We start from the raw sequence: 13,045 nt of genomic DNA on the forward strand, positions 1-13,045 counted from the left end.
TGTTATACACTGGCATACTGCCAATGTGTGCTATTTGAGTATGAGCTTCGGTGGTTGAGCTTTTCCACCCTCGCATTGTGCTTTTTTTCCTTTGCTTTGCAAAGGCCTGTGGAGAAAGTGCTAGTGACCCTGAAGCTGAGCAGTGCAGAGAAAGCCAGCTCTTTAAGGGTAGTGCAAATATTGTTTTAGTAAAGCACCCAGCTCCACAGGGATTAGCTGGGAAGAGGAGATGGAGCAACTGCTTAGGTAGAATGCAAGGAAGACGTTGCAAAACTTCCAGCTGGAGCCCAACTTTTGTTTGTGAAACCGGAGTAGTCTCCGGCGGGAGCACAGGAGGACCCGTGCGGACGCGGATGTTTAGCCTTGATTCCCAGGGCGTGAGGAGGGAGCGAGCTCAGGGAACCTGCTTCAAAGAAAGGTGTTTGCTTTCCCTTTGCGCAGGGTTGCAGTTGGCTCCGAGCTGTTCTCCTGTCGGAGGCTCTCCGCAGAAGGAGGCTGCAGGGGTTGCCGAGCACAGGAAACACAAGCCCTTGATTCCCCAGCGGTAGAACAGCACCAGCGTCCGCTCAAAGCTCCTAGGACAGCGAGCTGGATTTTCAGATGGGCCCATTCTTTTATTGCCAGAACTGGAGGGGCATGTTTCTGTACAGCTGTAGGTTATATCCCCCTTTAGTGTTGTAATTTAGACATTCCCACAGCTGGAAAAGAGCAACCACAGCAAATTACTACGTCATTGAAGGTCATTCTTTGCAGGTGGTCTGGTTTTCTTGAAGGAAAACGCACGAAACCTTCTGAGGTGGGTGGAAGATGTGGAGTTGTTCTGGCTATGATCCATCAAAGCGGTTCTGGAAGGAAAAAAAGCTTTTTGTTTCTACAAAAAAGACTCTATGTATCCAGAAGTATCAGTTTTATTCCTTCCAGCAAATGGTGCAGTTTGTGCATGGATTAAATACACGGGTGCCTAGCAGTCCAGCGGCTTCCCCACTGACAAGGTTTCTCAGAACCCCTTGGGGGTCCTGCTGCTGTACTTCAGCACAGTGAGCTGGCGTTATCTGCCTGTGCCCAAAACCAGCATTTAAACCTTCAGTTAAACGTCTTTCAGAAGTCAAAACACCAATATCCTGAGCTCTGGATGTCCTTTAGCAGTCATGCTTCAGTATAAAAAAGCTAAGCGCAGGCAGTGTGCAGGCATGGCTACTAATTGGTGAGGCTCTTTAATACTTCTTCAGTAACAGCTGTAGCCAAAACTGAACCTCTGAGGTGCTGGTGCTCCACACTCTGCCCTGAGGTGCCCTCAGCTTTGCCCATCTTCTCGAAATGCATCACACCTGGGTGCTGTGGCTCGTTACATGGGCATTGGAGGCGGGTGAGGGTGCTGCACGGGCAGTGCGAAGCAACAGCAATTTGGGTTCTGGTCTGGGCTATGGAAAGTACATTGAAAATGTGGCCGGCCAGCCGGCCTGCCTGGGGCAGTCATTTGATGAAATATTTTTTGTTTTTGTAAACTGGTTCTGCTTATTACGATGCTTTGGCTGTTAAGAAAAGCTATAAATAGTATCTAAGGGGCATTGTTAAAACCACAGGCTTGTGCTATAAGCTGTAGAAATGCTGGAAACTGTCTGCAAAAGCTGTGAGTCTGGGTGATTGAAGAATATGTATCATGAAATATTCAGTTAAAAAAAAATCTGCTTAAAGATACCTCCATAAGCTCTGACCAGTTGACCCATAGCGACAGCAGTTCTGGGCTCATCAGCTTCATGGAAGAGGCAGTGAATGTGCATCCTATTGAGTCCTATTCTCTCTCTTTCTCTCTCTCTTTTATTTTTTTCCCCTGAATGGGGGCATCATGAAGTTGTTCATCTGTTGATCACTCAAGTGAATAAGTTAGACTGGGGACCACAGATGTGTGCAGAATTGCTCACTACAGTGCAAATTAAATTGTTCAACTAATGCCAAGAGGAAAAGACATCAAAAATGTAACAGCAGCCTGTCTGAGCCTGTGTGTTTCTCCATTAATTCCTTTATTTCCTCTGAATAATTCAGCACCTGCTTCCAAACAAGCCTGCAGGCACTAGAAGCCCACAGCCCACGCGCAACATGGTGCTGCTAGGGCAAGGGTGAACCACCTTTGGCTGATTCATTGGCTCCACAGAACGTAAGTGGGAATATCTTGCAATAGAAATTCCCTCGGGGGTTGCTGGATGTGACTTGTTGCACAGGTGTTAGTTACAGCAGCATGTAGGTGCCAGTGGAAAATGCCTCTCAAATTTGTAAGTGAGTACGGATTTTACTGCCTTGAGAGCTTCCTTCGAGAGCTTTAAGCCTTTAATCTGCTGTCGGTTTTGTGTTCAGAGCACAACTGTCGAACTTCACCCCCACCTCGGGCCACTTTGGCAGTATTTTGACTGCTCTTCACTAGTGTCCAGCTCCCTGGTTTTCAGGGAGGCCTGCAGCGATGCTTTAGATGCAAGTTTGCTTGATGAGATGATCAGTGCTGTGATACCTCGTTCTACTGTGGTGTTGAGGGCAGAGGCCTGGATGCCTCTGCGGATTTCACGAAGCGCCTAAGTGCAGGCAGCTGTGGTTTCTGGACTTCTGTGCTACTACTGAACGTGTCTTTCCAGTGTGCTTTCAAGCACAGCCGTGAGGGGCAGTGCATCGGAGGAGCTTTATAAACAAGGGCAGCGTTTGTTCAGAGGGTTTCCTCAGTGCTGTTCCTAGCGGGCCCTGGGTAGCCCGCAGCAGAGCTGCGCTGCTGAGTCAGCTTCCAGGCGGATCCGGCGTACAAGGCCCTGAGCTCACACAAGCGGCGTCTACTGCAGCGCGCTCCTGCCCGAGGCAGGCACCAACAGATCCGGATTCAATCCCGGCGGCTCGCGCTGCCATCAAGGAAGGTCCTTGATAATAAACATAGCTCCGGACGGGCAGAGCTGCTGCTGTCAGCAGGGGATCAGGCCAAGGAGACCTTGTGCGGAGCTCATCTAACAGTGGTCGTTTTAGGTAGGAAATAAACAGTGTGATAGAGTTTCCGGAAAGGTTACCTTGGGGGAAGCTCTGAAGAAGCTCACCCTTAAGTGTTCCTTTTACAGCTTTCCTTTTTTAGAAGCTACTCTGTGTCTTTATTTCCCAGGCTTTTGTGATTGCGTTGATTACACATTAGGTTATCGCTCCTACTTGTTAGACTGGCAGCACCAGCCATTAACATATTACCATGGTTACATCCTTATCACAGCTTAACCTTTCCTTTCAACTAACCAAATCCAGTTTCAGCATTACTTCAATCCAGGAAAAAGCCCCAAATGAACAAGTTTTATTTCCTTTTTTAGGGGCCAGACAAGCTCACAGTGGCCTTTCCAGGTAGCAGCATAATGGATGCATATGAGAAATGCAACATCAGGGAAACTTTCTAGATCTGTGTTTACCTGTTCCCTTTTGCAAAGCCAAGACACTTTACTAGAATTAGACATTTTGGACTCTTGCGGCTCTTCTGAACACACGGCGATTTCTAAATCCTCCTCGGCAGCCGGTGTCCATGGGCGGTTGGAGCCCTCTTCTGCTCGTCCCCGGTCCCTGCACCTCACTGGCAAGATGGGAACCGCGAGTCGCCAGGAAGCAATTGCAGCCCAAATCCCAAAGAAGTAAATAAACGAACCGCCTCACGCACGTGAAATGTTGCAGGGCAGTGAGGCTTTGCTACCTGGCGGGGCTGCATTTCTGCCTGTGCGCGCTGAGGTACGGGCTGGGAAGGGCAGCTCTGCAGTGGTGCTGGGATGGCACCTTTGGAGGAGAAATTCTCTTGGGAAAAAAACTGCCAGTGCTAATATCACCTCCCCACCATGGCACAATGGGGAGCCATTAATTTTCCCTCCATTGGTTCCCCTGTAATTCTGCTGCACAGCCTTTTGAATGCCACATTTAAATTAGTCTGCAATTGAAAATAATGAAGGTTAAAACCCTCTTACATGATTTTGATGATGAAATTAGTTCCTTTGACCCAGAAAACAGCTGTGGCAGCAACAAGCTCTGCATAGGAATAAGCCCACATTAACAGCATTATTGCCAGCTAGCTTTAGAAAGGTGTCTCCGTGCAAAGTGACTGGATACCCAAATATACAGTGCATTGCACGCTGCGCTGTTGCAGCCAGCCACTTGCCTGCCCTTCTCGAAGGGAAGCGCTTGACTGCGCTGACGAGCAGCACTGCGAGCACAAGCCCCTTGGGCCACAGTTTTGCCATTACGGTTAGCTCCAGGACCTCAGCCACCTTCTGCCCCGCCTGTCGAGCCCACGGCCGAGCTTGGACCTGCGGGATGGCCTCTTGGAGGAGCCCGCTTCAGCCTGGACCTGGAGGAGGAGCTAAGAAGGGGGAAGGTGCTGAGTTCTGTGAAGGGCAGCTACGGGCTGGCAGGCAGAGGGTTGAGGGTGTCCCTCGCCGTGCCCCTTACCTACCCCATGGGGCACAGTGTGTCCCAGCGCCATGAATGCAGAAGGCTCTGGGATGCCAAGTGTGAAACATAACTGGTTTCCACACTTCCAGAGCAGTTAAAAAGCGGGTGGGTAAAGGAGAGAGTGGTCTGCAGGTTCCTAGCTGCTTTGGACGCTGGGCAGCACCAAGCAAAGGCTGCGGCAGCCTTGCTGCGGCCGCTTGCCCCAACAGCGAGCAAGGCTCTGGGACGTACGTGGTATCAGCGTCTCCAATGGTGCCTTTCTGCTGTGCGGTCCCAGTGCTCTGGGCTCCGGCCCGCGCAGAGTCCCCAGCTGCTCGCACATGGCTGTCACCTCCTGCTCAGCGCCACCAGATCCAGCTTGCTACAGCTTTAGAGCTTTCCCCTGGCTCTGCTCCAGCAAACTTGCAGGCTTTCCTGGTCTCCCCTTCCCAACAGGGCTATGCCCGGGCCTCCTCGAGAGCCCTCTCTGCTGGGCTTTTGGCCATCTGCGGCCCTCCTGGGCCCCTGCCTTTCATCCCAGCCCATCTGGAGCCCGTCTCCGCATTGGAAGGCCCTGCTGGTGTGCGCCCACGTGCGTGGTGCAGCAAGGCGAGGATCATGCATGGAGTGGGGGTATCCTCCTGGCATGCACCCCGGCACGTTTGCCCTCCAGGTGTGGTGGTCATGAAAAGGTGAAGGCTTCGCAGCAGTGCTAACCCCTCGCTGACACTTTCCCCTCTCCTCTGCGTCACATGCCAGGTACAAATTGAACCCCCACCTCCAGCTCAGACTCCCCAGAGCAAAATCTTCCAGGCTGAAACCAAGCACTGAGCCAGCTGTGCAAGCGGGAGCGGATGGTTTACGTTAGGTGTCCAAAGAGCCCTTCTCTGGCCTCCATTACCTTGAACCAGGTGAGGTTCAGCTGTGTCCTGCAGCCAGGAGGCGATGCCGAGGTGGCTGGTAAGGCCTACCACGTCAAGGCAGCTCCTGAGGGTTGTGAGCAGCAGCTAAACAGGCACTCACAATTCCTGAGATGCCCATGAAGCTGAATAGGGTGCTGAAGAGATTTATTTACAGTGAAAGATACAATCCGATAGCTGTAGATCCTGAGCAGGCAGCCTGCCCAGGAGCAGGGGAGCGCAGGGAGGGTGCCGGGTGTGAGTGCACGGCCTTGGGCAGCAACAACACCCTCTGCTCCCCAGCCGAGAGGGAAACACCCTGCAGGACAAGACCATGGTGCAGAGGGTGAGTCTCTCCTCCACATCATCTCCTGAGCTGTCTATGCCAATGAGGCAGGTGAAGAGGCTGAGGTCTGCGGGCAGATCCAAGCCTCCCTTCCCTGTGACGGGACTTCCCCAAGCCCCGGGTCACCAGCAGAAGGGTCTGCCAACCTCGCTCAGCTGCCCTTGCTTGCGTGTTTGCAGCTTGCAGCCATCGTGGCAGCGTTTGAGAGTACCCCAAGGAGCCCGCGAGCCCAGCGCGGCCGTTCTCTTTGGAAGCAGCCGTGGTTTCGCTCGCGCTGCTTGGCTTCGATTCAGCCGCTCTGGAGCCTAGAGCTTTATTCTGAGGCTCGCAGCCGGGCCCGGGGAGCGGCAGGGACGCGCACCGGGAGCTCTGTGCTGGGAACCGAACCGGGATGCGCTGGGAATGTCTGTGTACGTGGGGGGACATTGACCCGCGCCCGTTGCTCCCCGCCCGCCAGGGGGCGCCGCGGCGGGCGGGGCGCGGCGGGCGGGGCGGGGCGCAGCGCTGGCCCCGCCCCTCTTTGTTGCGGCGGCCAATGGGGCGCGGCGCGGCCGCACGGAGCGCTGCGGTTGGCGGTGGCGCGCGTAGGGCGGTGGCGCGGCCAGGTGCGGGGCGGGCGGCGCCGAGACGAGCCGGGACCCGACGGGCGGGACGGGACGGAGCGGAGCCGGCGGGCGGCGCTCGGCGGCTCCAAAGGGCCCCTTCTCTGAGGCCGGCCCGCGCGCTCCGCCCCGCGGCGCGGCCGGCGCCGGCTGCCCCCGCCGGGGGTGATGCTGAGCGGTGCCGGTAACGGGCGGCCGTGCGGGTGACGCCGCTGCCCGCGCCGCCGGTGGAGCTCCGTGCGCCGGCGATGGCCGCGGGGCCATGACGGGCGGCGGCAGCGGCGGCGGCGCCGGGGCGGCGCGGCGGGCGGCGGGCGCCAAGGCGGGGGGCCGCTCGCGGAGCGCGCAGCCGCGGGCGGCGGGCGGCGGCGGCTCCGGCGGCGGCTCGGAGGAGGAGGAGCGCGACGGCGGGGTGCTCTTCCTCGTCAACAAGAGCGGCTTCCCCCTGGACGGGCAGACGTGGGAGCGCATGTGGGGCCACGTGGAGCGGGTGCACCCCGACGGCAGCGCCGTGGCCGCGGCCATCCGCAGCGCCGCGCGCCTCGCCAGGGTGAGTGTCCCCGCGGCCAGCGCGGGGCGGCTGCGGGGTGGGCACCGCGGGGCCGGTGGGGCGGGAGGGGGAGGAGGAGGGAGGAGTGTCTGCTCCCCTTTCTGTTGGGTTTCCACTGAGGCGAGGAGAAAGCAGGAAAATAAATAATAATAAAAAATAGTCCCTAGGTATCACGTGCTTTATTCCATTCAAAGCACGTTTGCTCCGTTCTGTGCAACTCGAGCATTTCCTAAAAGGCGACCTGGCTTCCAAAGCAACTTACAGGGCTCAAAACTCATCCCCCCCTCCCCCCCATTTTTTTTTTATTAACCCAAATGAAATACTTTTGCCTGCCTTATTCCTGTTATTCTAAGGCTTTTCTACTGCTCTGCCTGGTGTCGGTGCCGGCTGCGGCAGTGCTGATCGCAGCGTGTTTGATTTGTCTGTTTTGGCAGACTTTGGGCTTGATTCGCTCCTCCCAGCACAGCAGCATTAATCTAAAGTGATGGCTGAAGTCAGTGCAGGATCATATCCCTTTTCTCCCTGGGGTGAGATGGCCTGGGTAGTGTTTTCACATTTCAGGATGACACCGAAATATACGGCTTTTTTTCCCCCCCTTTTTCCTTGGAGTAGCAAAGATAAATTGTGTGTGCAGGGAACTAGGCAGTGTAGGGTCATATAGTGAAGGCACTTTGCAGATGAGATGCAAGCAAAGGAGGATTTTTGTCTGTTCTGCAGTCTCTTTAGTTCCGTGTAGATGCAGAAGGGGCATCTCTGCTGTCTCTGCTCCTACTTCTTTGCGTGTATGGGAATGAGCCTTTGTTTGAGTGAGGGAACTGATCCAGCTAAAGAATAATCATTTTCTGCAGGGTTTGTTCTCAGTTCTGTAATGTGGTGGTTCTCATACATGCACAAACACTTGAGGGGGAGGGAGAGGGCACAATTTCTTGTTTTGGCAGTATTACCAGCCTGTGCTGGTAATTTTGAGCAGCTTGGAGGTCTGTTTGGTATTACAAGAGAGCGATGCACACGCTGGAGACTTGGTTTCCTCCCCTTGCTTTCCAGCTCCAAAGCATGTGGCTTTCACTTGCGATATCCGTGGTGCCTGACACAGCATCCGTCAGAGACGCGGCTGTGGCTCGAGTGCCGCAGCCGCCGGGTACGGTGGTGGCGTTGCGGGAGGGCTAAGAGCAGTGCCCGTGCAGGTGCTTTTGGGGTTGAAACACAAAGTTAACTTTGCGCTGTGTCTCCTGGAGCTGGGTAGGAGGAAGAATGCTGTGAAGTCGGCTTCATTAAGCTGTGGCATAGCTTCGCAGATTGTCCTCCTCCTCCTTCAAAAGTTGAATGACTAATTCTTGATCAGCACAAGCTTTTTCACCACTGGAATGCCGGAAGGTCCCATTGCAGAGTGATTAGCTTCTTTGAGGACAAAAGTTTCTCCTCTGACTCGTTAGATTTTCCTGGCTAAGCCTGAGGTCTGGGTGCTCAGGTTTGAAGACTGCCTGGTCCCTATTAAAGATAGCAAAGCTCAGCAGGGTGGGTGAATGGTAAGAGTAGATTTGTTTCCCACAATGTGGTGCTGAGTTGCTAAAGTTGCGATAGTCATTTCTGGCCAGAGTGGAAATACGAGGGGAGAGTTGTGTAAATCAAGGAACAGCTTTTTAACAGACTCATGCTGATGGCTATGCTGCCTCCCGCAAAAGATAAGTGGTGGTACCAGCCTGAAGCAGTGAGAGAAACCGCTTGCTTGTTCTGGTGTTTGAGAAGGGAGCTTTCCATTTGTTTGCACTGGTAGCTGGTGGAGGCCGTAAGGGCTGTGTGTGCAGCTGCGCTTTTTGGTTAGGATCTGTTTTTAATCCCTAGTGACAGGAGGCAGTTTTCATCCCTTCCCAGGAAGCTGCAATTGATTTCTCTAATCGTCTTGGTATTAGTCCCAGCAGTCACACATGCAGGGCTCTAAGTAGCTTTTTGACTCATCAGCAAGGTTGTCTCTATTGGAACAAATGCAAATTGCAGGAATGTGGGGCTGCACCTCTCCTGCTGCAGAGCTTGGGGGCTGACGATGTTCAGCTCCTGGGGAAGCAAAGCCGGGTCCTCCCAGGTGGCTAATCTGGCTGGGGTTGGGCGAGCTTCAGACTCTCAAGGGTCGCTTGGTTGCAGGCCCATCTAGGGCTTGTGGCTTGAGCTCTGGGCCTGGTGCAGGTTGCCTGCTCAGGAGTGCTGTGCAATCCTTTACCTCGCCTGTGGTGTTGGGGATGCTTGTGAGTCCTAAGGAATTAAATGTCACTAGCTTTGAGGGCTGCCATATGTCAGCTTCGTTTATGCTAAGTAACACCGAGAGTACTTTCAGGCTGAATTAGCAAAGAAGTGGCTTTGTATTTGTTAAATATGGAGTCGTGTGAGATGAGGTTCACACTGGGGGTCTGTGGTGAGCTAAGACCAGAGCAAGTTCAGTGATAGGATGGTGTCCAGCTCTAATAAAACATCTAGCTCTGCTTCTTGCTCTGCATGAGCTCTGCTGTCTCTGGAGCCGTCACTGCGTAGGAACACTGATACAAGGTCAAGGATTTTCAGTCTGTCTGCTCTCAGGGTTTCACTTGCTTTATAAATTCATGATCAGTAGTGCTGTGTCTGCACTTCCTCACAGCACTTCTGTCATCCCCTACAAACTCTTGCTGGCGGCGAGCGCCTGTCCTGTGACGTGTCCTGAGGGGCTCCAGCCTCGTCGTGCGGAGCTGTGGCTGCCCTGGGCTTGCTTTAACTTGTAGGAATACATTTTGCTGACCTGGCTCCTCACCCATGCTGCCTGCATGCCCGGGGTCCATCCCCCTGCTGCTGGTGGGGAGATGTGTGCAGGGCACTGCTGCTTGCCCCTGTCTCCCTGCTCACACCCTGCCCTTTCCCCTCAGTGCTGGGATCAGGATGTGGATTTGTTTTTATTTGTTGTCGGTTTTCCTCAGGGTTAGTTTTGGCTGGATTCCTCCCTGAGTTTGCGCACTGTGTTTTTGTAGGGACCATGGGAGGGGTGGTGGGATCGTAGCAGCCCCTATAAATGTTGAGAGTCTAATGTGTGTGGCACCGTATCCTAAACACTGTGTAGTGAGCAGTGTTACAGTGCTGCAGCCCCGAGTGGTGTGTGTCCCTTCCCTAAGCAAGCCATAGGGAACCGAGTCCCACGAGTGCTCCCAAGAACTCCCCTGGGTTACCTGGGCCCATCGAATCCCTTGGTCAGGTTAGTGGGACTGTTTCCAGGAGTAAGTGGATTTTAGGTGTTTTTCCAGACAGACCTGGGAAGCGAGTGTGCAGATGGTATAGGCTGGCCTGTGGAGTATTTGGTAGCGTTTATAGAAGGACCTGGGAAGTAGAAATAAGTTGCTCACTTGGCCCTGGTGCGTCTCCCCGTCCTGTTTGCTGCGCTCGGGGCTCTCCCGGCAGCCGGGTGGTCTCGGAGGGAGGTCCGGAAGAGCCGGCTGCCTTGTCGTTAGCCTTGCGCGATCCTGCTAATCGCTCCGTGCTCCTCTGTAAGAGGCTCCCAGCCGGCAGCCTCTGCCGCGTGCGTTGCGTCGCGCACTGTTTCTTTTCCTCATAGCTGTGGAAGGTTGGAAATTCAGGAATCCAGTTGCAAATCCTTTTACCGCTTGAAAAAGCCAGGTTTGTGTGTAGCCCGCGGACCTGGCCGAGGAATCTCAGCATGGCAGGGAGATGTTGGATGCTGCTGGCAGTGCCCTCGGCCCCGGTGACCCAGAGCCTGGAGAGAAGGCAGCTCCTGTGGGGCTGGGAGGTGGGAATGGGGGAGAGGTGATGCAGGCCGGAGAGGGGCTTTGCGCTGCAGTTTCAAGGCATGGCTGTTCAGGGTTCTCTGGCTTCAGTGTGTTCTAGGCAGCACCAGTGTCCAGTGCTCACATTAACCCCTTCTTGGGTTTGTGCTTGACATGGCCAAGCTGCCTCGAGGAGGAGGAGTGTTTAGGTGAAGTAATTCCTGCTGCTGTTACACTCATCTGGAAGGACCTGGCAAAGCCCACCTTAACTCTCTCTTTTTCAGCTACTTGCTTCTTTTCAACTACTTGCTGTTGAGTGTATTTAGTACAGCTGCTTTGTAGCACCAGGAGTGACAGGTGAATATTTACTGCTCCCAAATTCCAAAGACTGAGGTAGGGGGAGAGGAGGCAACTTGTGAAACAGAAAAATGATCTCTGAGGAGGTTGTGTGTGGAAATAGTGATTAAGAAACATTAATGATACTTGCTAGTAATGTCCACTTGTTACCACTGAACCCCCTGTGTGCAGAATTACTAGTTTTTTTTTTTTTTTTTTTTTTTTTGGTCTCTTATGGTGCTAGTGTTGATGGCATGTTGGAGGCCTGGCCATCTGTTTCCTTTCCATTTTAAAATACTCTTCTATATACCAATAAAACAGGAGTGTTTGTTTTTCCCTTCTGACACCTTTTTACTGTCTGGCTGCAGCAGGTATTTGATCTCCTTGGGGTTATGGGTGCCTTGTTCTCTGAAAGCAAAAGCAAAACCTCATGCTGTTTGTGAGGTGGGATTCTGTAGGGGAAAGTCAGTGTAATGGAGACAGCTCTACAGTATGGGACCTTTCTCTTTTTTTTTTTTTTTTTCCCTGCATCTTACCTGTCATAGTTGACTTAGTCTTCAGAGCAGTGTTTTTCACTTCATAATCTGCAAAATGAAACTTAGGGCTAGCCTATGCCCATTTCTGAAGGACTTTGGTGAGTATGCGGTGACTGCTTTAACAGAAAGCAAAAGTGCTGTAATATTTGTGTAGCAGTAAATGTATGAAGCTCTCTCATGTTAGATTGTCTGTTGGTTTGCAAGCTCATGAGGCTATGCAGTACTGACTTCTGCTGTGGTATTTCTCTTGGGGCTTTGATTTTATTGCTTCACCCTCTGTTCCCCAGCCTTGACATAAGCTGACTGTGTATTTTGCAGCCTTGCCCTTAAAATACAGGTGTTTATGGCAAGGCCCTGCTCCTTCTTTGTGGGGTTATAGGCTAAGGAGCCACCTAGCTATGAGGATTAAGTATGGATTGAAGGCCAGGCTTCTTAAGACATCTGCTTTTGCCTAAGCACCTTAGGGGATTTTTTTTTAAAATCACATTAAGGTGCTAGCCTATATCTTAATATCATTAAAAATCTGGGCCCCAGGTGACTGCCCAGCTGCCCAGTCATCCCTGGTTTTGCAGCCTTAGCTGGGGCCTGTGGCTGCCTGTTGTGGCTGGCAAGCGTGGTGCTCATAGCAGCAGCTGGAGAATTAGGGTATCTGAGTCCTTTTATCTCTTTTCCCTTGAAGGTGAGGAAACCAAAAATTCAAAGTGAATTTTGGGGAAGGGGGGGGGGGTGACAAAGCCAGCACTGCGTAGAATTCTCCTCTTCTATTTTATGCTGAGGAAAAAAAAAATGCAAAGCATCTGGCTTCTGGGCTAGCTCGCCTGCTGGTGTGGGGCGGTGCTCAAGGGCCGTGGGCGGCTGTGCTGCTTGTGGCGGCTGTGCCGGGGCCTGTCCTGGTCCCGTCGTTCCAGCGCAGCCGGGCTAGCGCGGTGCGTGCACAGACCGTGCTGGAAGCAGGGCGATTTCCGTCTGATGCCCGAGTTCATGCGGGGTTCGAGCCATCTGTGCTGCTCTGCCGTGTTGCGCTAAGCACATGTCTCTGCCCAAGTAAATCACACACCTGAGCTGCAACTGTCTAACCTCTTTTATTTGTCTTTTGTCCAGCCCTCAGTGCCACCAGTGCCAAACTACAAGCTCTGCATGTCCATCCCGGAATGGCTTCAGGCAATACAGACCTACATGAAGATGCTGCAGTATCCTTCTCGAGCACGTGGCCTCCAGGGGAGGCTGCCCAGCAGGGAGTGTGGCCGAGAGTTGCTGGGGATGGACTGAAGCCCCCATCCACCATTTGCAAGGGCTGGGCTTTGTGCAGGAGTGAGGAGGCTCCTCTGTCAGCACAGCTAAGGACTCGTGATAGCACCTACAACACCGAACTTGTCACAGCAATCATCCGGGCCATGTAATTACCTCTAAATGATACTGTAGAGTTTACCTGAAGTGACGTCTCTGTAATAATAGAAATGCTCATTTGGAAGTTGGTTTATGAGGTTGTTACGATCAGATTGTGGTGCCTGGAGGGATATTATGGCACCTCCTCACAAAGCAACAAAGGGAGAGCTATTGTGTTTGCAAACCACTTCTCTCTCTGCACAGGCAGCCCTTAGGTGCTCCCTGAGG

At 53.2% G+C, this 13,045-nt stretch overlaps 1 protein-coding gene across 1 annotated transcript in view; it reads left to right on the forward strand.

Moving 5' to 3' along the window:
* The first annotated feature begins 6,534 nt into the window (after positions 1-6,534).
* Positions 6,535-13,045, forward strand: part of VASH2 (vasohibin 2) — a 34,136-nt gene continuing 27,625 nt past the window's right edge. Inside the window, exons 1-2 of the mRNA XM_088532111.1 lie at positions 6,535-6,822; positions 12,533-12,621. Coding sequence (XP_088388237.1) covers positions 6,535-6,822; positions 12,533-12,621 — 377 coding nt within the window. The remainder of the gene's footprint in view (positions 6,823-12,532; positions 12,622-13,045) is intronic.

Source organism: Tinamus guttatus, unplaced genomic scaffold, assembly GCF_059628265.1.
Source record: "Tinamus guttatus ecotype Peru unplaced genomic scaffold, ASM5962826v1 Tinamus_guttatus_pri_ptg000033l, whole genome shotgun sequence".
Classification (NCBI taxonomy): Eukaryota; Metazoa; Chordata; class Aves; order Tinamiformes; family Tinamidae; genus Tinamus; species Tinamus guttatus.